General features: G+C 42.6%; 1 protein-coding gene across 2 annotated transcripts; it reads right to left on the bottom strand.

Moving 5' to 3' along the window:
* Nucleotides 1-3,590: 3,590 nt before the first annotated feature.
* Nucleotides 3,591-24,220, bottom strand: sppl2 (signal peptide peptidase-like 2). Of its 2 annotated transcripts, none has more exons than XM_036597367.1 (15): nt 24,116-24,220; nt 20,424-20,540; nt 18,694-18,876; nt 18,121-18,210; nt 16,520-16,659; nt 15,459-15,601; nt 13,327-13,423; nt 12,774-12,890; nt 9,463-9,544; nt 8,977-9,051; nt 8,830-8,892; nt 8,497-8,596; nt 6,702-6,779; nt 4,828-4,988; nt 3,591-4,232 (listed from the first exon to the last, which is right to left on the bottom strand). In XM_036597367.1, exons 1-15 carry the CDS (start codon nt 24,161-24,163, stop codon nt 4,047-4,049), a joined length of 1,680 nt encoding a protein of 559 aa, XP_036453260.1. In that variant the 5' UTR covers nt 24,164-24,220; the 3' UTR covers nt 3,591-4,046. The 2 variants fall into 2 exon arrangements, 1 of the variants encoding a protein (XP_036453260.1); XR_005008748.1 differs by having other exon boundaries at nt 4,119-4,232; nt 4,753-4,988.
* Nucleotides 24,221-24,644: the final 424 nt, after the last annotated feature.

The raw sequence follows: 24,644 nt of genomic DNA on the forward strand, positions 1-24,644 counted from the left end.
CACTGATCAGTCGGGTGATCACTGAGTGTGTTTATCTTCACGCTAATACAGGGTCTTTATCTCTTTTCAGCATATTCCAGTGTGAACAGCAGGACTTTTTAATATCGTAATAAAGCTGGTTTCAGACCTGATGAAATCTGAGAACACACTGGAATTTTAGACCAGTAATCATGTTTCTGATTTCTGAAATCTGATATATTCTGTTCATGTGTGTGTAAACATCACAGATGTAAACAGAGCGGTTCAGAGTGGTTTGGTGTGAAACGCTCTGTTCTAGAGAACCTTACCGATTCAGAACTGTTCACAGTGGTGGTGATAGGAACCAGACGTCCACCTCTAAAAGCTCCCTCACAGAAAGTTCCTACATGAAATGGTTATGAATTCACTGCCTGATGACTGAGACACTGTTTTATGATAGTTTAGAGAACTTAAACTCCATTCATGGTGGAGGGATACATGCAGGGCGCTGTGAGGCAAAATAGTCCCCAAAGAAAACTTATTATTTCAGATTTTCCACTATTTTCCATCATCAACATTCCATATAAACTCAGAAGACTCGTGTAGGTTCACTGGTGGTTCTGGATAGTAAATAAAATGTCTATATTTGTGTTGTAGTCATGGCGACCCCTGGTTCCTATCACCACCACTGTAAAGACGTCTGAACCATTTCACACCAAACCACTCTGAATCACTCTGATTACATCTCAACCACTGAAAATTTTGAAAAAATGGTGGAATTCCCCTATAAGTATAAACATTGTGAGAACCTGTCCGAATGCTGCACACATTCTGCATGTGTCCATGCACCGGTAAAGTTCTCTGTCTCTAGTTTATTATATATTTACTGTTTTTGTTCTTGACAACATTGAATTGAATTAAATCTGAAAACATATTCATAAAGATTTCTGATCAAGACCCAGAGCCTTCCTAACTAACTAACTGTGCATGTAAACACGCTGGATGAATTTTTGCCTAAATCTGATTTTTTTGCTGCTGTCAGATTATAACATACAAGCACACATTCAGTATGAGGACCTGCTGTAAACAGTGTAGTTTTCCCACAGGATACACTGAAGCCACGAACGCAACGCAAACCAACGACACCATGATGTGAAACGTACGGACATTGTTTTTGAATACAAAGCACCTCGTGGACCAGCGGCCGTATTACAGAGACCCCTTCAGTCCAAACTTAAGATCTGACAGATTTTCACTAATTCATATTACAGAAGCTTCATTCAGGAATTTTATCTGATCTTACAGCATCTGATCTCCAGTTAGGAAATCATAACCTACTCGATCAGAGTCGACAACCAGCTGTCATGTCTGTTTCCTCGCAAGTGACCATAAACACACACAGTAAACATAATCAATCACGTAAACAAAATAACGTTCAAATGTGAGTTAAGCTGCTGTTACTGATGTAAAAAAGGTCAAACAGAACTAAAGTGTGATAAACTGTGAGTTGTGAATACTGTGAGAGCGCCCCCTGCTGTTTATCAGAGCGTCGCCGCTCCCCAGTTTCAGTCTACATTTCCCAAACGCTTTAGCCGAGCGCGCTAACGTTACTCCTCCTAATAAACAGACACACGTTCAGCTCCGTCTCCTCATTATTCACCACCATCACTGTAATATTTCATCATCAACATTAACACACGAAGGTGATCAGAGGGGCGGTGGAGATCGAGTCTGCAGCGTCTGAGATCTTTAAAACGCAGAGTTAGAAAAGAAAATCATCTCACAGTGAAAGCAGCGTTTTACAGTAGGAATAAATGGAGCTCATTATGCTGGTAGTGAACTATGCTGCTGACTCAGCTGCCTAAAAACCATAGAAACGGACCTTAAACAGAAGTGAGGACCCTGTTGGGGTTCATCCTAAAGTTAGGACAGGATTTAGGAGGTTTAGTCTAGTTAGGATGTTTGTGTGATGCTGTTTTCTTATCTGGAGTTCATGATGAGATTATGAGGTCAGGAACTGTTATTCTGGAATAGATACTGTCCTGAATTCAGTCCATACTGATGTCACCATGGAGACCAAACTGATCAGAGTTTAGCTGGTTCTGTAATACGGCTCCTGGCTTGTAACTCACTCGCTCACTCATGTTTAACAGGATTGTCCACAAGGAGGAGCTACTGACCCCCCAGTAACTAGAGTGAAAACAACTTTGTGTTAGCTGAAATTTCTGAAATTATTATTGAACATTGTGGACAGAAGAAGTACAGGCTGTTCAAGACTTTTGGGGTCCTACACTCCAAAAAAAAAAAAGGGTTCTTTAAGGGTTCCTTAGAAATGAAAATGGTTCTATATTTGCATGCTTAAATGGTTCTTTGCATAGTGAAAGCGTTCTTCAGATTGATGGAGGATGTGCTGTAGATGGTTCTATATAGCACCGAAAAGCGTTCTTCTATGGTTAGAAGCTTTACAGTCTAACAATAGAAGAACACTTTTTGGTGCTATATAGAACCCTTTTCAAAAAGGTTCTATATAGAACCATATACCGTATCGTTTGCATGGTAAAATGAAGAACCTTTCCACCATGCAAAGAACCATTTTCAAAGAACAATCATGTAAAGGGTTCTTTGAGTGTTCATGGTTCTACACAGAACATTTTTTTAGTAAAGAACCCTTGAAGAACCATCTAAGAGTTCGCGTGACACTGTGTCGCTGTTTTCACATCAAAACTACACAGACCAACTGTGACGGGTTGCAAGTGTGTTTCAAGGTGGTTGCGATGGAATCCCAGGTGGTTGCTAGAGTGTTGCTAGGTGGTTGCTAGGGTGTTTCAGGTGGTTGCTATGGTGTCTCTTATGGTTACTACGCTGGCTAAGTGGTTTCTATGATATCCAAAGTGGTTGCTAGGGTGTTGCCATGTGGTTATTATGATGTTCCAGGTGGGTGCTAGGGTGGTGCTAGGCAGTTGCTGGAGTGTTTCTTGTAGTTCCTAGGCTGTTGTTAAGTGGTTGCTAAGGTGCCACGTCATTACTATGATGTTGCAGGTGGTTGCTAGGCAGTTGCTCTGGTGTCCCAGATTGTTGCTGTGGTGTAGCTAGGTGGTTGTAGTGGTATTCCTGGTGGTTGCGAGAGTGTTGCTAGGATGTCTTGTGCTTGTTAGGCTGTTGTTAAGTGTTTGCTATGGTATCCAAACTGGTTGCTAGGGTGTTGCCATGTGGTTACTATGATGTTGCAGGTGGTTGCTAGGGTGGTGCAAAGCAGTTGCTGTAGTGTCCCAGATTGTTGCTAGAGTGTAGCTATGTTGTTTGCAATGCACGATCACTAATAAATGTCAGAAACACTGATTTGGTTATTCATGTGTTTGAACTGACTTATTGTTGTCCTAATTAAACGCACGAATTAATCTCGCTCGGTGTTTAAAGGCCTTAGGATTACAGCGCTGTAACGTCAGTGGAATATTCTGGAATTCGTGCACTAAACTGGAAAAAGGAAACGAAACACGTGCTGGGTTAATAAAATCATTACTTGCTGAACTTCTGTGGCCTGTAAATGTAATGAAGTGTTAATGTGAAGACGTAATCCATCCATCCGTCTCTTCAGGGTTAAAAACCATCAAGGATCAGAGATACAAAACAAATAACAAATGAGAGCGATGCATCATTTATCTGACACCTTTGGTTCTTCAGTCCATGATAGCACCATGTTTTAAAGGGTACGATACTTCAGTGCCGTTTACAGACAGGACCTAGCAGGATTGTTGTTGTTTTTATTGTCGTGAAGAGAAATGAAGCGGAGTTTTTTCCTCTAGCGAGCCGGGCTGAATTCTCGACGCTGGTCGAAGGACGTCTAGCTGCACTTTGTTGCACACGCACACAGATTTTGACTGAAGTAAGACCAGCTGATCTGGGCGTTTAAAAACCAACCAGCGCTTCTGCGTTCTCCTCGTCCCCTCACCGTCGGCCGAGTGCATGGAGATGATTGTTATACTAGTCCTTTGTTTACAATGTCTGAATTGCAACTGACCTGTAAAGAAAAACAAAACAAAACAAAAGGAGGGAAAATATGAATAGGAAGTCGTCGTCCCTTCAGTCCTTCATTTCGATTTATCGGCTGGTTCTTCTGTAAGTTGAGGAACTTCCTCCTCGGCTGGTGGAGGCGGGTCTTCGCTCTGATTGGTCGTCACTTCAGAGATCTGAGGCTCGGGATTGGCTGTGGTCTCCTCCTCGGTCGGAGCTGGAGTCTGGGTGCAGTTGATTGGTGCCATCACTATCGGAGGAGGCTGAGGAACACAAACGCAGACATATAGTGAGAACTAATGAGGCGGCGTTACAGTTCTTTTCCAAGATTCGTTCAGAAGGAATCATGTGCTGAAATGATTCGTTCCTTCTGCAAAGTTGTAATCGTGAACCACTGTTGTAGTCACAAAGTTCACTTTCTACATACTGAAGAAAGAAGTGGAGATAAATTCTTATTCTACTACTAAAACAACTGAATGAACAGAATGAGTAAAAGCTTTCAGAGACAAGTTTAGAGCTGAGCTCCAGCACCGCCGTCCCACCGCAGACCAGAGGACACAAAGGCAGAGAGAGTTATGCACTAATGCTAATCATCATCTTCATCGCACACCTGCTGGTCCACATTCAGCTGATTTAAACCCTCATGATTGATTTGAAACAGAGGAACTGAGGACAAAGACAGACAGATGGACCCGGAGACAGAGCAGAGCACCCACAGTGGAGGACAGGCGAGTGAAGGGGACAGACACACACATGGAGAATGTGGGTTGTTTGTTACTCAACTGTGGTTCTAGTTACTGTATAAAACCCTAGAACTGTCCCGAGCGAGGAAGGCACTCATATCAAACTGTTATTCACCACAAATCCACTCCCAGTCCAGAAGAGGGGCAGCTCCTTGCGCCACAGCGCCACCGCCAGGCTGGTGAGGAGAGTGCAAGGCACCAGGTAAAGCAGAGCAGGCTGACCCATCTGCATCAGGGCCAGAGCCACGAAGGTGATCAGCAGGCCGATACCGTAACCTACAACACACAAACACAACCTTTTACCTGATGTCCACATGATGTTTATGTACGAAGAAATTCATTTTTGCATGTCCCTTTAAACAAAATTAAACAGACCTCCTTGTTCACCTCCTTGTTTCTACGCTCTCTGTCCACTTTATCAGCTCCACTGACCGTATAGTTTCACTCTGTAGTTCTACAGTTACAGACTGTAGTCCATCTGTTTCTCTGTTACCCTGTTCTTCAGTGGTCAGGACCCCCATGGACCCCCACAGAGCAGGTACTATTTGGGTGGTGGATCATTCTCAGCACTGCAGTAACACTGACGTGGTGGTGGTGTGTTAGTGTGTGTTGCACTGGTGCGAGTGGATCAGACACAGCAGTGCTGTTGGAGTTTTTAAACACCTCAGTGTCGCTGCTGGACTGAGAATAGTCCACCAACCAAAAATATCCAGCCAACAGCGTCCTGTGGGCAGCGTCCTGTGACCACTGATGAAGGACTAGAGGATGACCGACACAAACTGTGCAGCAGCAGATGAGCTATCGTCTCTGACTTTACATCTACAAGGTGGACTGACAAGGTAGGAGTGTCTAATAGAGTGGACAGTGAGTGGACACGGTGTTTAAAAACTCCAGCAGCACTGCTGTGTCTGATCCACTCGCACCAGCACAACACACACTAACACACCACCAGTGTTACTGCAGTGCTGAGAATGATCAACCACCCAAATAGTACCTGCTCTGTGAGGGTCCATGGGGGTCCTGACCACTGAAGAACAGGGTAACAAAGTATCAGAGAAACAGATGGACTACAGTCTGTAACTGTAGAACTACAGAGTGAAACTATATGGTCAGTGGAGCTGATAAAGTGGACAGAGAGTGTAGATACAAACAGGTGGACTTCATAAAGTGACCAGTTGGTGTACAGTACTGTGCAAAAATCTTAGGCACCTGAGGAAACTGTTTAAAATCTTAAATGCCACTTGATATTAGAATAAGTGCAAACAAACATTAATGCAGAAAAAAAGTCATTTATTTGCTTCTTAATAAAAAATGTTTAATATAATTATCATATAAATTAATTCCATTTTGTTGATTTTCTAAGTGAAAATACACAAACGCTCTACACGGAACAAACTTAAACATAGTATTATTATGCTAATTTTAGTGCAACGTTTCTATTCATCTGCTGAGTTTAACATAATGGAGGAAAAAGAAAAGGGTCCATAACTTTGGCTCAGACCAACATATTACATTCTGTAAATACGCAGTAATTGTGTATTCAAATGTGCAGAAGTGTGTATATAATTTTCTCTGCTGTCTGAAACTTTTGCACAGCACTTTATGCAAATGTGTTGTTTTTTGTGACATCACAAAAACAATGAATTTGAACTGGGCTGTTTTAGCTGCTTAGTTTCCACATACGGGCTGGGGATCTTTAACATTGCTCTCATATTATATAAACAAAAATGAATACTGAATAAAGAGGATTGATAATACAGACCTTTTAAAGGAACAGCTTGAGCAAATATGTTAATGTAGCTAACAATGAATGGAACAATAAACTGGCCTGATGTCATTTGCATTAGCTTTCATTTACTGTTAGCAACATTAGCTTCTCTGCACAAGGTTTCTCTTTTTAGGCGAAGACTTCTGCAGTTCACCTGCAGCGCGTTGTATAATATGAACGCACAGCTAGTCGTACGTTCTCAGGGTCTGAGAGCTGCTCACCTACAGTGCAGGCCAGGAAATAAATCCGTGAGGACTGCATGAGGATATCAAACCTGTGACAGTACGCCACCAGCAGACCTGCAGGGCAAAATACACATTAGAATTTTAGAATTTATCCCCATTTCCAGAAAAGTTGGGACGCTGTGCAGAATATAAATAAAAATAGAATGCAATGATTTGCAAATCATGTAAACCAAATTTTTAAATGAAAATCCTAAAAAATCAACATATCAAATGTTGAAAATGAGAAATTGTATTGTTTTTTGAAAAATATTTGCCCATTTTGAATTTGATGCCAACAACACGTTCCAAAAAAGTCAGGACAGGTTCATGTTTACCACTGAGTTTCATCACCTCTTCTTTATCAACACTCTGTAAGTGTTTGTGAACTGAGGAGACACTGCTGTAGTTTAGAGAGTGAAATGATTTCCTGTTCTTGTTTGATACAGGATTTCAGCTGCTCATCAGTTCAGAGTCTCCTTTGTCGTATTTTTCATTTCATAATGTGCCAAAAGTTATCAGTGGTGACAGATCTGGACTGCAGGCAGGTCAGTTTAGCACCTGGACTCTTTAAATATGGAGCAATGCTGCTGTAATACATGCAGAATGTGGTTTTACATTGTCTTGCTGAAATAATCAAGGCCTTCCCTGAAAAAGACGTCGTCTGGATGGCAGCATATGTTGCCAAAACATGTATATATTGTTCAGCATTAATGGTGCCTTCACAGATGTGCAGGTCACCCATGCCATGTGCACTAATGCTCCTCTATACCATCATGAATACTGGCTTTGGAACTGTGCACTGATAACAAGCTGAGTGGTCTTTAGCCCGGAGGACACAGTGTCCATGATTTCCAAAAAGAATTTCAAATGTTGATTCATCGGACCACAGGACACTTTTCCACTTCCCCTCAGTCCATTTTAAATGAGCTCCGGCCCAGAGAAGGTGGCAGCATTTCTGGATCCTGTTTATATTTGGTTTCTTCGTTGTGTTTTAGAGTTTTAACTTGCATTTGTGGATGCAGTGATGAACTGTTTTCACAGTGGTTTTCAGAAGTGTTTCTGAGCCCATGCAGTGATTTCCACTACAGAATCATGTCTGTTTTTAATGCAGTGCCGTCTGAGGGCCCAAAGATCACGGCCAGCAAATACTGGTTTTTGGCCTTGACCCTCACATACAGAGATTTCTCCAGATTCTCTGAGTCTTTTAATGATATTATGTACCGTAGATGATGAACAGCAAAAGTTCTTTGCTATTTTAAGTTGAGAAATGTTATTCTTGAATTGTTGCACTATTTGATGGTGCAGTCTTTCACAGAGTGGTGAACCCCTCCTCATCTTTACTTCTGAAAGACTCCGCCTCTCTGAGAGGCTCTTTTATACCCAATCATGTTACTGACCTGTTGTCAATCAACGAGCAGGTGTTTTTTTAGCACTACACAACTTTTCCAGCCCTTAGTTACCTCGTTCCAACTATTTTGGAACGTGTTGTTGGCATCAAATTCAAATTGGCCAAATATTTTTCAATAAATAATACAATTTCTCAGTTTCAACATTTGATATGTTGTCTTTGTACTATTTTCAATGAAATATAAGGTTTAAATGATTTGCACATCATAGCATTTTGTTTTTATTCATACTTTGCACAGCATCCCAACTTTTTTAGAAATGGGATTGTAATTATGAAACATATTTTGTGGTGATGTATGATATGGTTCATTAGCAGCAGGAAACGCATGTCAAAGACACGCTGAGGATGAGCAGATTATTAAAGCAGCCGCAGTGCTGGCGTTACCTGGAACCAGAATGTCCCCAAAGCCCAGCAGGGAGAAGGGCCGGTCACACAGAGCCAGCGGTGAGAAGTTCAGCCGGGGAACTTTCAGAACCATCGGTAGCTGCATATCAAACAACATACAGAGATAATAACACATAATACAGCTTTAGATCAGGAGCGGGCGACTCCACCAAAAATCTTAATTCAATAGGTTTTTCATATCACATCAAAAATGATTAATTAAATCATTATTAGCCAAGCTAGTTGGGCAGGAGTGTATCCGTCTTTTTTATATAGAAGAAAGAGTGACTGTTAAAAACAATAGAGGGTCGGGAATAATGAACCAAACGTTACCTTCTCATGTGTTGAGGAACCAGAAGGTCCAGCTGCTACTTCTACCATGATGCTCTCTCCACTCTGCAGATACACAAACAGGCTCTAAACCTCCACAGCCCGGTTTCTCTATGGGGCTGTTATCCAATAACTGAAGGCTCCACATACCTTAGTGAAGAACGGCGTAATAAACACAAAGAAAACATCGTAGACGAACAGGACCACCAGCAGTAAAGTGCAGGCCTGTGGAGAAAACCGCCAGAGTGAGCCAGACAGTGGAATCTAATCTGTACAGGAGGGCAGTTGTTGAGGGTGATAGCAAAAGCAGGGCGTAAAAGCCTTTTATATGAATGATTGATCATTTGTAGCACATTGAAACATACAGAGCAAATCAGACCTTCAGATCTGTTGATGTAACTATGTATGTAATGTAATGGCATAGGCCAATTGACTGATATACCCACTAGTGGGCGCTCCCAAGCGAGCCCAAAATGAAACTGTTCATATGAATCTTTTATCATTATATGTTTGTTTATTAGAACAACGCACTCGTTGTCTCAAAATAGAATGGCACAAAATATTATGATGCTATAGTTTTCGTGCTTCTGAAGTCCAGAGGACAGCAGCGCACACAAGGGTTTGTAATGAACTCACTTTAAACGTTGGTAGTCTGATGGTTTTCAGCATGTAGAGGCAGAACGCGATGCCCAGCGCATCCTGCAGCACCCACGCCCACCTGGAACACAAACACACCCATACGGGGTCACCTGGAGGAGCAGAGCTCAAAATGATCATGTCCTCATAACGAACATTACCGCGTCCTCAACATGAACGTTACCGCGTCCTCAACATGAACGTTACCGCGTCCTCAACATGAACGTTACCGCGTCCTCATAATAAACGTTACCGCGTCCTCAACATGAACGTTACCGCGTCCTCATAACGAACATTACCGCGTCCTCATAACGAACATTACCGCGTCCTCATAACGAACATTACCGCGTCCTCAACATGAACATTACCGCGTCCTCATAACGAACATTACCGCGTCCTCATAACGAACATTACCGCGTCCTCATAACGAACATTACCGCGTCCTCAACATGAACATTACCGCGTCCTCATAACGAACATTACCGCGTCCTCATAACGAACATTACCGCGTCCTCAAAATGAACATTACCGCGTCCTCATAACGAACATTACTGCGTCCTCATAACGAACATTACCGCGTCCTCAACATGAACGTTACCGCGTCCTCATAATGAACGTTACCGCGTCCTCAACATGAACATTACTGCGTCCTCATAATGAACGTTACCGCGTCCTCAACATGAACGTTACCTCATAATTGCCATTACCACATCCTCATAACAAACGTTACCGCATCCTCAACATGAACGTTACCGCGTCCTCAACATGAACGTTACCGCGTCCTCATAATGAACGTTACCGCGTCCGCATAATGAACGTTACCGCGTCCTTAACATGAACGTTACCGCGTCCTCATAATTGTCATTACCACATCCTCATAACAAACGTTACCGCATCCTCAACATGAACGTTACCGCGTCCTCAACATGAACGTTACCGCGTCCTCAACATGAACGTTACCGCGTCCTCATAATGAACGTTACCGCGTCCTCATAATGAACGTTACCACGTCCTCATAATTGACATTACCGCGTCCTCATAATTGCCATTACCACATCCTCATAACAAACGTTACCGCATCCTCAACATGAACGTTACCGCGTCCTCATAATTGCCATTACCACATCCTCATAACAAACGTTACTGCATCCTCAACATGAACGTTACCGCATCCTCAACATGAACGTTACCGCGTCCTCAACATGAACGTTACCGCGTCCTCATAATGAACGTTACCGCGTCCGCATAATGAACGTTACCGCGTCCTTAACATGAACGTTACCGCGTCCTCATAATTGCCATTACCACATCCTCATAACAAACGTTACCGCATCCTCAACATGAACGTTACCGCATCCTCAACATGAACGTTACCGCGTCCTCAACATGAACGTTACCGCGTCCTCATAATGAACGTTACCGCGTCCTCATAATGAACGTTACCACGTCCTCATAATTGACATTACCGCGTCCTCATAATTGCCATTACCACATCCTCATAACAAACGTTACCGCATCCTCAACATGAACGTTACCGCGTCCTCATAATGAACGTTACCGCGTCCTCTAAATGAACGTTACCGCGCCCTCAACATGAACGTTACCGCGTCCTCATAACGAACGTTACCGCGTCCTCATAACGAACGTTACCGCGTCCTCATAACGAACATTACCGCGTCCTCATAACGAACATTACCGCGTCCTCAACATGAACATTACCGCGTCCTCATAACGAACATTACCGCGTCCTCAACATGAACATTACCGCGTCCTCATAACGAACATTACCGCGTCCTCATAACGAACATTACCGCGTCCTCAACATGAACATTACCGCGTCCTCATAATGAACGTTACCGCGTCCTCAACATGAACCTTACCGCGTCCTCATAATGAACGTTACCGCGTCCTCATAATGAACGTTACCGCGTCAACATGAACGTTACCGCGTCCTCATAATGAACGTTACCGCGTCCTCATAATTGACAGTACCGCGTCCTCATAATTGCCATTACCACATCCTCATAACAAACCTTACCGCGTCCTCAACATGAACGTTACCGCGTCCTCATAATTGACATTACCGCGTCCTCATAATTGCCATTACCACATCCTCATAACAAACGTTACCGCATCCTCAACATGAACGTTACCGCGTCCTCATAATTGCCATTACCACATCCTCATAACAAACGTTACCGCGTCCTCATAATAAACGTTACCGCGTCCTCAACATGAACGTTACCGCGTCCTCAACATGAACGTTACCGCGTCCTCATAATGAACGTTACCGCGTCCTCAACATGAACGTTACCGCGTCCTCAACATGAACGTTACCGTGTCCTCAACATGAACGTTACCGCGTCCTCATAATGAACGTTACCGCGTCCTCAACATGAACGTTACCGCGTCCTCATAACGAACGTTACCGCGTCCTCAACATGAACGTTACCGTGTCCTCAACATGAACGTTACCGCGTCCTCATAATGAACGTTATCGTGTCCTCAACATGAACGTTACCGCGTCCTCATAATGAACGTTACCGCGTCCTCAACATGAACGTTACCGCGTCCTCATAATGAACGTTACCGCGTCCTCAACATGAACGTTACCGCGTCCTCAACATGAACGTTACCGCGTCCTCATAATTGACATTACCGCGTCCTCATAATTGCCATTACCACATCCTCATAACAAACGTTACCGCATCCTCAACATGAACGTTACCGTGTCCTCAACATGAACGTTACCGCGTCCTCATAATTAACGTTATCGTGTCCTCAACATGAACGTTACCGCGTCCTCATAATGAACGTTACCGCGTCCTCAACATGAACGTTACCGCATCCTCATAACGAACGTTACCGCGTCCTCAACATGAACGTTACCGCGTCCTCATAATGAACGTTACCGCGTCCTCAACATGAACGTTACCGCGTCCTCATAATGAACGTTACCGTGTCCTCAACATGAACGTTACCGCGTCCTCATAATGAACGTTACCGCGTCCTCAACATGAACGTTACCGCATCCTCATAATGAACGTTACCGTGTCCTCAACATGAACGTTACCGCATCCTCATAATGAACGTTACCGCGTCCTCATAATGAACGTTACCGCGTCCTCAACATGAACGTTATCGTGTCCTCAACATGAACGTTACCGCGTCCTCATAATGAACGTTACCGCGTCCTCAACATGAACGTTACCGCGTCCTCAACATGAACGTTACCGCGTCCTCAACATGAACGTTACCGCATCCTCATAATGAACATTACCACATTCTCATAGTGAACCTTGTGTACGTACTGGTCTTCGTTTCTGAACACGCCCCACGTGACGCTCACGCCTACGCAGAACACAGACAGCAGCAGCATTCGCACCTGCGGCCGCTTGTGGCAGTACGGCAGGTTATTCTCCGGAATCCTGAGGAACAAACAAACAGTTTTCATCAGTATTACAGTAAATGTTTAGTACACAAATCATATTTACACCTCAATCAGACATGTTTGGTGTCATAAGTTTCAAAAACATAGTGCTAACCGGGGTGTCTCGAGCCCCTGAGCCCCTTTTGTCTCAAAATAAACAATCAACATCCCTACTATGCTAGTTAGTGCACAGCGGCTATCCTAGCCAGTACTTCAGAGCAGTGGTCACCAACCCTCCTCCTTCTCCTCTACATTCCGGCACAGTTTAGTTCCAGCCTGCATTAAACAGACATCTCAGCCAGACAGTCAAGAACATCTGAAGAAGCTGTAAGTTGGTTGGAACGAGAGTCGCAGGAAGGCAGATCTCCAGGACCTGGGTTGGTGACCACTGCTTTAGCGGATGTGCTGAGCTCGTTTGTGTTCTCGTCGCTCACCTGCACTTCCCGAAGGGGATTCTGCGAACGAAAGGCCAGAGGCAGCTGTACAGACCCACAGAGGAGGCCAGGCAGAAGATAACGATGATCATATACACTGAAAACACAACAGAACACACACACAGTTCACATGCAAACACTTCTGCCAATCCGATTAAATACATTCTGATTACAGATTCAGACAGAGGTGTTTATTCTCACTCTACTCAACACTCTGATGAAAATCTACGTTTACATGCTCACTACAAGTAATCAGATCGCATGCGTAGAGAACCGCTTAGTGTAGACGTTACCATGACAACCAGCATCGCACAAGTCCAGTCAGAGTGAGATGCGTTTTCAGCTGGCGCAGTTTTTTTTAACTAAAATTATGGCAGAAAAAAGACGCCGCACTCTGAGACACATAAGCTGGACGTACGTCCCACCGCCGTCTTTTAAAGATCAGAGCATAAACTTCGTCTCCTCTGCAGACCAGTTTCTGCTCCGCCATGTTGAACGGTATAAACTCTCACTATGACGCGACGAACATGATCAGAACAGACTTAAACTTTCCGATAGGGAATGTAATCAGATACAGGCGTTTACACGGATATTATTCTTCTATTTAACGGATTATTTACAGGATCACCCACCTCGATCAGTTGGATAGAAACTGTATTCCATTCTCAATCGGACTAGACTATTCAGATTGAGGTGTTTACAAGGACGTGTTCTATTCCGATTGACCTAGTTGTCAGATTATTAAAGAATTATTAGGTTCATGTAAGCGTGGCTAATCTGCGCTCCAAATGAAGTGCCTGTTCCAAAATCTGCACTGCTGACTGGCTTTCTAAATTATGCTCTGTAAGTCTGTTATTAATGTCAGCACTTCTCAAATTCTCTGCAGTGCTCCTTTAATTACCCCTGCAGTCCACAGCAGTTCACGAATTTCAATTCAATATTTTTTGTGTTTTTAACGAAGGTATTAAAGAGGGACTGTTCAGAAATCAGAACCCAAGTAAAAGATGTCAGGACTGAAAAACAGTGAACGCTACACAAACAAACACAGGAGCTTCCAACAGCGTACGAGTGCTGACGGCAGTACATCTTCATTTTTAAATGTTTTACATGTGATTTGATTTGGGTGACAAAACTTTTGCATACAGTCGAATGCAAATGTTTGTGCACCCCTGGTCAAGCTGCACTGGCCTGTGCAAAAGTTGTGGCACATTTTATTTTGTTTATATTTTTCCCCACAATGTTAAGCTCAGCAAATAAATCGAAAACGTTCACTAGAATTAGCAGGAAAATGTCATGTTTGAGTGTTCCCTGAGGACGTGGTACTTATTTTCACTTAGAAAATAAACAAAACGGAATTAAACATGTATAAACTTTCCATTTTTATACAAGCCCTAAAAACAGACACTCCACACTTAAAGAAGATGGTTTTTCAAGGGTTCTTTAGTAAAGACAATGGTTGCGTATAGAACCATGAACACTCAAAGAACCCTTTGCATGATTAAAGGGTTCTTTGCGTGGTGAAATGGTTCTTCAGACTGATGGAGCGTATGTTGTATATATACAAGCTTAACGTTGTAACAATAGAAGAACTTTTTTGGTGCTACACAGAAAGCTTTTCTAAAAGGTTCTATGTAGAGAACCATCTACAGCATGTTCTCCATCAATCTGAAGAACCATTTCACCATGCAAAGAACCATTTAAGCATGCAAATGTTCTTTGAGTGTTCATGGCTCTATATAGAACTATTTTCTTTATTAAAGAACCCTTAAAGAACCATCTTTTTTAAGAGTGTAGATTAGCCACACCTACTCAATTAAACTGGGTTACCTGATTTACATATTGTGCTTTTGTGTAAATATGTTTTTAAAGTTTTCTTATTCAAAACTGTTTTATAATCTTAGAGAGAAAGGCTCTGCGTGGTTCACTACTGTTCAGTCCATTTTTTATTGTTAGGCTCCAATTACTAGATTGATCATGAAATCATTAATCATTAATTACTCGGACACTTTTCTAGTGACAACCTCTTAAAAGCGACTCCTCCACTCTGATCACTGGTCAGATACTCTTTCTATTATGTTTATGTTAGTAGACCCCAGGCGGTGCAGAATGCTGACTGGGAGATGTTTGTTTACCCAAGTGATCGTAGAAGAGATAGAGCAGCACCAGCATGGAGCAGCACATCACCACAAACACAGCGATCATGATGGGGGTGACGTCCACCGTCTCTTCATCCTGCTTCTCCGTACTGTCGTCTCGCTTGTGCTTCATGTAGCGTCTGTCGGTCAAACACAAACACCTTCAGGAAACCCAAACCAGCACAGCCAGAATTTCATTTTAGGGGGGCCTGGTTACAGGCTGGAGGAGCAGATAGCAAACATTAAGACCCTCCAGGACCAGAGATGGACTCAGGTCCTCCAGGACCAGAGCTGGACTCCATTCCTCCAGGTCCAGAGCTGGACTAAAGCCCTTCAGGACCATAGCTGGACTCCAACCCTCCAGTAACAGAGCTTGACTAAAGCCCTCTAGTACAAGCACTCCCAGACAAGAGCTGGACTAAAGCCCTCCAGGACCAGAGCTGGACTCCAGCCCTTCAAAACCAGAGATGGACTCCAGCCCACCAGGACCAGAGCTGGACTAAAGCCCTCCAGGACCAGAGCTGGACTCCAGCCCTTCAAAACCAGAGCTGGACTCCAGCCCACCAGGACCAGAGCTGGACTAAAGAACTCCAGATCCAGAGCTGGACTAAAGCCCTCCAGGCCCAGAACTGGACTAAAGCCCTTCAAAACCAGAGATGGATTCCAGCCCTATAGAATTAGAGCTGGACTAAAGCCCTGCAGGACGAGAGCTGGACTAAAGAACTCCAGGACAAGAGCTGAACTAAAGCCCTCCAGGTCCAGAGCAGGACTCCAGGCCTTCAAAACCAGAGCTGGACTCCAGCCCTCCAGGATTAGAGCTGGACTCCAGCCCTCCAGGACCAGAGCAGAACTCCAGCCCTTCAAAACCAGAGCTGGACTCCAGCCCTACAGGATTAGAGCTGTACCAAAGTCCTCCAGGACCAGAGCTGGACTCCAGCCCTACAGGATTAGAGCTGTACCAAAGTCCTCCAGGACCAGAGCTGGACTCCAGCCCTTCAGCACCACATTTGGACTCCCCAGTGTGTCTCGTAAATGTAATAATCAGCTCATGCACTCACTTCTTAATGTCCCTGCTGCCGGCCCAGTATCCTCCCACGGCCACCGTCCCCACCGCCATCAGGAAGATTATCACCATGTTATAGTCCACCACCGGCTCGTTGGGGGCGTACATCGCCACCTGCCACTGTTCTCCAAAACTCTGCTCACACAAGCACAGTCAGGGAGAAACATGAGGATTCATATAAAATCAAAGGCTGCTTTTCTACTGAACATTAAAAACTAAAATGAACCCAAACAGGAACTGAAAGAGCTCAGACAGAGACAACTCGACCCATAATAATCTGTCTTTTTTGTCATTTATACACTTTCAGAAATATCTAATCTGCACAGCCTCATTTCACTCATTAGTTATACTGCTCACTAGCTTAGCTACTTAGCCAGCTTGCTAACAACAATAATAATAATAATAATAATAATAATAATAACACAGATCTGTGAAGAATCGAACAAGGCTTATATTTTAGTGTTGGCTTCATAACTAGTTTGTCACCTTAGCAAATATTTATACAATAAAACTTTTGAAAATTGTAACTGACACATCAACATAATTCTAGTTTACATTCTAAAGCAGTTATTGGTGATGTAACAGTGCTTGTTGATGATCTTCATCTGGGAGAGTAAAGGATTCGCTGAATCGGGGGGCTCAGTCCTGGTCCTGCAGATCTACCACCCTGCGGAGTTTAGCTCTGACCCTCATCCCACACACCTGATCCAGTTAACGAAGGCTTTCAGAGACATCTGAATATTAGAGACAGGTGTACTGGAGCTGGACTCTCCAGGGTGGTGGATCTCCAGGACCAGGGCTGAGCCCCCCTGAGCTACACTGGTGTCAGCTTTCGCTGCGAGTGTTATCATTAACAGAGGAGAGCACCCTCACCATTACGCCCTGTTGATCGCAATCTGGAGCAGGTACCAGAATCCGTAGAACTGGAACCTTCAGTTCTGACATGTTTGCTGTCTGAAGTTTGCTTCTTCAGTTTTAGCACCAAAGCTAAGAGGCTAACTAGTGAAGGAAGCTTTCTGAAGGGTTTCTGGTTGGGCTGTGCAATCAATCGCATTTTATTTTCGATTACAATGTTGGCTCCCATTATGAAAACAAGATACTCCAGGTAAAATGATTTACTTCTTCATTTGTTTTTCAGTTAGATTATATTTAAAGTCCTCTGTTAAAAAGACAAGCTTTTTTAAGCATTCAGCACACATGATGTTTCCAAAGTCAATAAATAAGCATGGTATATAACTGTGATCTCAATATTGACCAAAATAATCATGATTATGACTTTTGCTGTAATCGAGCAGCCCCTTGTTCTGACACTGTAGGACATATTTTTACCAAAATAGACAAAAATACATCTCACTGTTAAAAACAGTCACTAATTCATGTTCACGGTCATCAGCTTCCATTACTATGTGAGCAACATTAGCCTTGTAGCTCCAGAGCTAAAACTAAAGAAGCGAACCTCAGGCACAATGTTCTGGCTGATCCACTGCATTTGGGGGAAACTGTGTGAATCTGATTGTTCACTAAACTTTAAAGCCTTTAAACGTCCTCTAAAAAAGAGAGTCTGATCTGTAGACACTGATGCGAAAGATGTGACACCTTGCTGATGTCCAGCATGTCGGAGTAGCTCAGTAAAGCCACCGGGATGTCGATCTCCTCGTACTGAGTCTTGTTTCCGAACGGTGGGATCTGGGAAACAAGCAGAGACTGAAATCAGACACAGGCATGAGTGAAATTTCTTACAATTCAACTTCAATTTAGTGAATTTTTCTCTGAATTATTGTGAACACTGGTGCTAACTGTAATGTAATTACCCCTCCCCTTTGCAGCCTATTCAATAATAAACATTCTGACAGCACCTTTCTGTAGGGAAACCTTCTCTACTCTCGCTACATCTCTGTATCTCTGTTGTTTCTTTCTTTTATTGGTTTTATTGTCTTATTTTCTTTCCGTTCTCTCACTTTTGTCTGTACTTTGAGTTTTCATTCTCTTGCCTTCTCACAGACACCACTTAAAGGTACATACAAAATAAACTAACGTTAAATATAATGCTTAAATATACGTATGCCTTGAACTACGATGACTAAAGATGCTATAAAATGCCCATCCTCGGTCATTCTCTGTGAGTAGCGACCTCTACCCATCTGCTACAAACCCCCCCCCGTGCCTCACCAGCCGGTCCTTGCTGACGATCAGCAGGCCCTTGGCTCCGTTTATCTGGGCCAGACGGACTTTCTCATAGAAGGTGCAGTTCCCACGCAGCACCATGGGGATCCGGTTTGGGAACCCGCCCTCCGGCACATCAGCGGCAGAACACAGCACTGACGCCGTCAGATCGTACGCCTGCAGCCGAGACTGACCATACAAACACAGAGAATCAGCACAGACATCACGACACACAGGGAAATCAGCACTGAGATACGTTTTAGGACCACTGTTAATAAAAATAAAAATAGTAGACTTGGTTCTATATAGTGCCATTTTCAAAAAAGTTCTATAAAGAACCATTTCATGCTTAAGTGGTCCTGTGCATGGTTCTTCAGGTGATGGAGAATGTGCTGTGTGTGGTTCTATATAGCACCTAAAAGAGTACTTCAAGTATTAAAGGCTTGACATTATAACAACAGCAGAACCATTAATGGTGCTGTATTGAGCCATTTTCAGAAAAGTTCTGTGTAGAACTGTTTCATGCTTAAATGGTTCTCTGCATGATGAAATGCTTCTTCAGATTGATGGAGAATGTGTTATATGTGGGTCTAAATAGAACCTTTCTGAAAATGGCTCTATTTAGAACCGTATATATGTCTGTGTAATGGCCCTGTGTGTGAGATGGTCTCTGTTCTGCTTTGTCTGTACTGAGTTGGTTTCTGTGCTTATTTCTCTGTGTTTTATGGTTTCTCTGCTGATGTTTTAATCTTGTGTGTTATGATCCCTATATGACGGCGTTTTAGGGCCACTGGTAATAAAAATAAAGAGAATAAAGTCGTAATATTTCAAGAAAAAAAGTTGTAGAATTACAAAAAACGTGTTATGGCAGCCCCCCTACTGTTAGCCCACTTTATCCTCCTTTTTTCTCGAAATATTACGCCTTTTTTCTTGAAATATTACGACTTTATTCTCTTTATTTTTATTACCAGTGGCCCTAAAACGCCGTCATATAGGGATCATAACACACAAGATTAAAACATCAGCAGAGAAACCATAAAACACAGAGAAATAAGCACAGAAACCAACTCAGTACAGACAAAGCAGAACAGAGACCATCTCACACACAGGGCCATTACACAGACATATATACGGTTCTAAATAGAGCCATTTTCAGAAAGGTTCTATTTAGACCCACATATAACACATTCTCCATCAATCTGAAGAAGCATTTCATCATGCAGAGAACCATTTAAGCATGAAACAGTTCTACACAGAAATTTTCTGAAAATGGCTCAATACAGCACCATTAATGGTTCTGCTGTTGTTATAATGTCAAGCCTTTAATACTTGAAGTACTCTTTTAGGTGCTATATAGAACCACACACAGCACATTCTCCATCACCTGAAGAACCATGCACAGGACCACTTAAGCATGAAATGGTTCTTTATAGAACTTTTTTGAAAATGGTGCTATATAGAACCAAAAATGGTTTGCTGTTGTTATGATGTCAAGCTCGGAATACCAGAAGAACCCTTTTTGGTGCTGTATAGAACCACAACACATTCTCTATCAATCTGAAGAACATTTCACCATTCAGAGAACCACTTAAGCATGGAATGGTTCTATACAGAACACAAGGTTCTAAATAGAACCACTGCCTTTACTAAAGAACCCCTAAAGAGCCGTCTTTTTAAGAGTGCAGGTCAGACAGCGGTCAGAGTGGGGGTGTGTGTGGAGAAGGCGGATCACTGACTGCTTTGTTGAGGTCCTGAGGTAGTCGAGCCCACTGAGAGTTGAAGAATATGCAGTAGTCTTTCCCTTTGCTCTTCCCCCACTCACTGAAATGAGCCATTCCATATTCTCCCAGAGCCTGCGGGAGAGAACGGGAAAATCAGGAGAGGACCGCACAGCGCCGACATGGAGCTCTGAACCAGCTTCACTCAAATTTCCACACAAATAAAACTTACATTCACCTATTAAACCAACACAAAACATCAAATATAGAAAAACACTTGTATTAACATTTACATAAAAACTGTTATCTTCTTAAACAGAACCCTGACTGTTCAGACTCGTACACCTTAAAACATGTCCAACGTTTAACACACAGAGGGAGTGTGTTATTGTGAAATAACATCACGCTGTGATTTGGTCGCCGTAGATCATCACAGCCGTGATGTTATTGGTGATAACACACTCCTCGAGTGTTCTACTGCTTTAATACAACAGTTAAATAAATACAGTAATAAATTAATAAACTGGGCCGTGAACGCGGCGTTTAATATGTTTTAATGTTCGCAGTTCCTTCACCAAATTATAGTTCCTTAACGAGCAGCTTGTTGATATGTCAGAGTAACGAGCTCCGCCCACTCGCTGCACAGCCGGCAGTTCGTTCTCCAGCTCCACACAGACCAACTGACAGTTTGGGAATTTAGTGTGGTCTCATCTTCAGAGTCGGACCAAATCGGCTGTCGGTCAAATGTAAAAACGTTCAGATGGCTTGAGCGTCTCCTACAGCTGTCAAAGTCGTTGCTTAGCGACGGCGTCTCAGCGGAGTGATACAGTGTGATGTTATGGTGAAATAACAGCACAGTTAGAACGCTTCTCGACCAATCAGCTCGCGTGGCCGGAACTACCTGTTGTATAGTGCTAAAATATCACACAGAAACCAAACAGAAACGTTTTGTTTATTATAAAAAATGACAAACAGTCAAACTTCCTCCACTATCAGGCCTCCACTGTCGCACTGTGACGACGTCGTATGTTTGCAGTGTGAAAATAAGACAATCAGAAAGTTTTTCTCTTGAGTAAAACTGGGAACTTCCGAGTTTCTTAAACGCTAGAGGGCGCTCCTGAGTAAGTCCAGAATGAATGGGTTAATATGGAGCATTTGAGCAGAATTATAGTTTATAAATGCTGAAACATTTTTAATGTAAAAGGATACATTTAGTTCCTGAACACAGCATAAAACATTTTAACACTGCTGTTATATTTTTAAGAGCTTTTAAACTCGAGTTATAGGAGTTTAAAACGGCGCCTCATGTACATTCATGAGCGGAAACAGTCAATGAGCTGCTCCGCTCGCCAACCAATCAGCTCTCAGTAGCAGTAATGCTAACCAATCAGCACTCAGGAGCAGTAATGCTAACCAATCAGCTCTCAGTAGCAGTAATGCTAACCAATCAGCACCCAGGAGCAGTAATGCTAACCAATCAGCGCTCAGGAGCAGTAATGCTAACCAATCAGCTCTCAGTAGCAGTAATACTAACCAATCAGCACCCAGGAGCAGTAATGCTAACCAATCAGCGCTCAGGAGCAGTAATGCTAACCAATCAGCTCTCAGTAGCAGTAATGCTAACCAATCAGCTCTCAGTAGCAGTAAGGCTAACCAATTAGTGCTCAGTAGCAGTAATGCTAACCAATCAGCTCTCAGTAGCAGTAATGCTAACCAATCAGCGCCCAGGAGCAGTAATGCTAACCAATCAGCTCTCAGTAGCAGTAATGCTAACCAATCAGCTCTCAGTAGCAGTAATGCTAACCAATCAGCGCCCAGGAGCAGTAATGCTAACCAATCAGCTCTCAGTAGCAGTAATGCTAACCAATCAGCTCTCAGTAGCAGTAATGCTAACCAATCAGCGCTCAGTAGTAACAAAAAAGGCAGCGCACCAGTAAAAGGATTTAGTCTATTTTTAATAATAAGTAAAGTATTTTGCTTGGTTTGTACAACATACTCGACTGGTGTTGGACACCATAATCAGGCCTAAACGTCTGAACAGTCAGAGTTAGCCTTAAACAGTCTGCTTCAGCTTTGTGTTTACAGCTTTTTTAACTTCAAAAATCACAAAAATGACTAAATATGAAATTTGGTGAGGGTTGCTCGAACTCTCGCTTAAGCTATATTTGTTAAGAATCGTTTTAATGTGACGTCTAACGATAATAACGCCAATGACGGAGACTTTTTCTTAGGATCTTTCTCAAGAACACACTTAAGAACAGACTTGGGAAGAGACTGGAGAACGAGGCCCAGTGTTATGTGGTTCATTTCCAAGCAATTTAATGTTGAAATAACTATTTTTCATTATTAATTTATTTAATTTAACAGAAAAATAATTTTAACATGTCCCACATTTTATGTCAACCCTGTTTCCCCCCATAAAAAATGTAATATTCCATTTATTATGATAAATATACAAACATTTGCATCATCTTGTTGTTCTCTGTAGAATGACCATCAGACAGGTCAGTATTCTCACTCTATTTTCTCAATTTACACAAAAATAATGACTTAGCTGCATGAGCGCAGCTCCTCGTTCATGCCTTTTACCAAATTACTGTCAGAAAAAATAATATACAGTATCTGATGTATATAGAATACATGTAATAGAATATATACAGTTCTTCTACTGTTACACTGTCAAGCTTGTAGCCCTTCTGGTGCTATATAGAATTCAGCACTTCTTTTTATAGAAGCATCTACAGCACATTTTCCATCAATCTGAAGAACCTTTTAAAAATCCCCTTTTTCAAGTGTGTAGCTTCTCCTTCATCTGCATTACATTAAAGGGGAACTCCACCAATTTTTCAAAATTCCTGCATGATTAGATGGTTAAGTCATAAACAGAGTGGTTCAGAGTGGTTCAGAGTGGTTTGGTGTGAAACGCTCCGTTCTAGATAAACTTACTGAGTCAGAACTGTTCACAGTGGTGGTGATAGGAACCAGGCGTCCACCTCTAAAAGCTCCCTCACAGAAAGTTACTACATGAAATGGTTATGAATTCACTGCCTGATGACTGAGACGCTGTTTTATGATCGTTTAGAGAACTTTAAATCCATTCATGGTGAAAGGATAGGTGCTGAGGCAAAATAGTCCCCAAAGAAAACTTATTATTTCCGATTTTCCACTATTTTCCATCATCAACATTCCATATAAACTCAGAAGACTCGTGTAGGTTCACTGGTGGTTCTGGATAGTAAATAAAATGTCTATATTTGTGTTGTAGTCATGGCGACCCCTGGTTCCCATCACCACCACTGTAAAGACATCTGAACCATTTCACACCAAACCACTCTGAATCACTCTGATTACCTCACACACTGAGTTACGGGGGGATTTTGAAAAATCGGTGGAATTCCCCTTTAATTCTGGTTCCGGCTTATCCTAACAGAGGCCAAAGCACTGTATTTCCCTAACCATCTACAGTACTCAGCAGTCGAGCCTTCTATTTTATCTGGTAAAAGAAATAAAGGCTGTAAAGCGGGTTTAATGGGTTTAATGGTTTTGGGCCCTACAGGCTCCATCACCTCTAACAGCGTTAGCCAGTTAGCCGGGTGGCCGGATCACCAGCGAAACTAGTAAATACCTGTTTATTTGTACGGATCAACACACGTTCCTCGTTAAAAACGCTCGTACGGTTAAACTACACCGTGTCGCGCAGAGTTCGGTACCTGTTTGACGAACAGAGCGGTCCAGATGAGGCTCCGCATTAATCCCATGGTGTCTCACTGTTGTTGTTTCTCCATCAGCACTGAGACACGCACACACGCCCCGCCCACGCCGCGCACTGCGGCGTTTCATTGGTCCGTTTCGCTCCGTGGCCGACGCATGCTGCCAGGCCAGTGGCTCACACTGCTGTCGATCAAATGCAGACCCGAGTTTCTCCGTCAGAGGGCCCTCAGGTTTATGTTTAAACTTACATGAAATACATGATTTTCTGACCGCTCTAATGTTGATTAATACACAATAACAATAATAATTAGTACTGTTGTAGATCCAAGTTCAAGATAAGACTTTTTTCATAGACATTTTTCAAGTTATATATATGTATGTATGCGTATATATATATATATATATATATATATATATATATATATATATATATACATATATATATATATATATGTATATTTATATATGTATATATACACATTTTCAGGAAACCCAAATGTTTGTTTTCTTTCTATTTAGGTTAATCAT

Source organism: Colossoma macropomum, unplaced genomic scaffold, assembly GCF_904425465.1.
Source record: "Colossoma macropomum unplaced genomic scaffold, Colossoma_macropomum, whole genome shotgun sequence".
NCBI lineage: Eukaryota > Metazoa > Chordata > Actinopteri > Characiformes > Serrasalmidae > Colossoma > Colossoma macropomum.

Excerpts from the sequence above, each read along its gene's own strand:
- sppl2 (XM_036597367.1), bottom strand. The coding sequence starts at position 24,163 with ATGGGATTAATGCGGAGCCTCATCTGGACCGCTCTGTTCGTCAAACAG. Across the intron at positions 13,424-15,458 it reads TCTCTTCTACGATCACTTGG|TGTATATGATCATCGTTATC; the intron begins GTAAACAAACAT and ends TTGTGTTTTCAG. Across the intron at positions 4,233-4,827 it reads GGACTGGGAGTGGATTTGTG|CCTCCTCCGATAGTGATGGC; the intron begins GTGAATAACAGT and ends TGTGTTCCTCAG.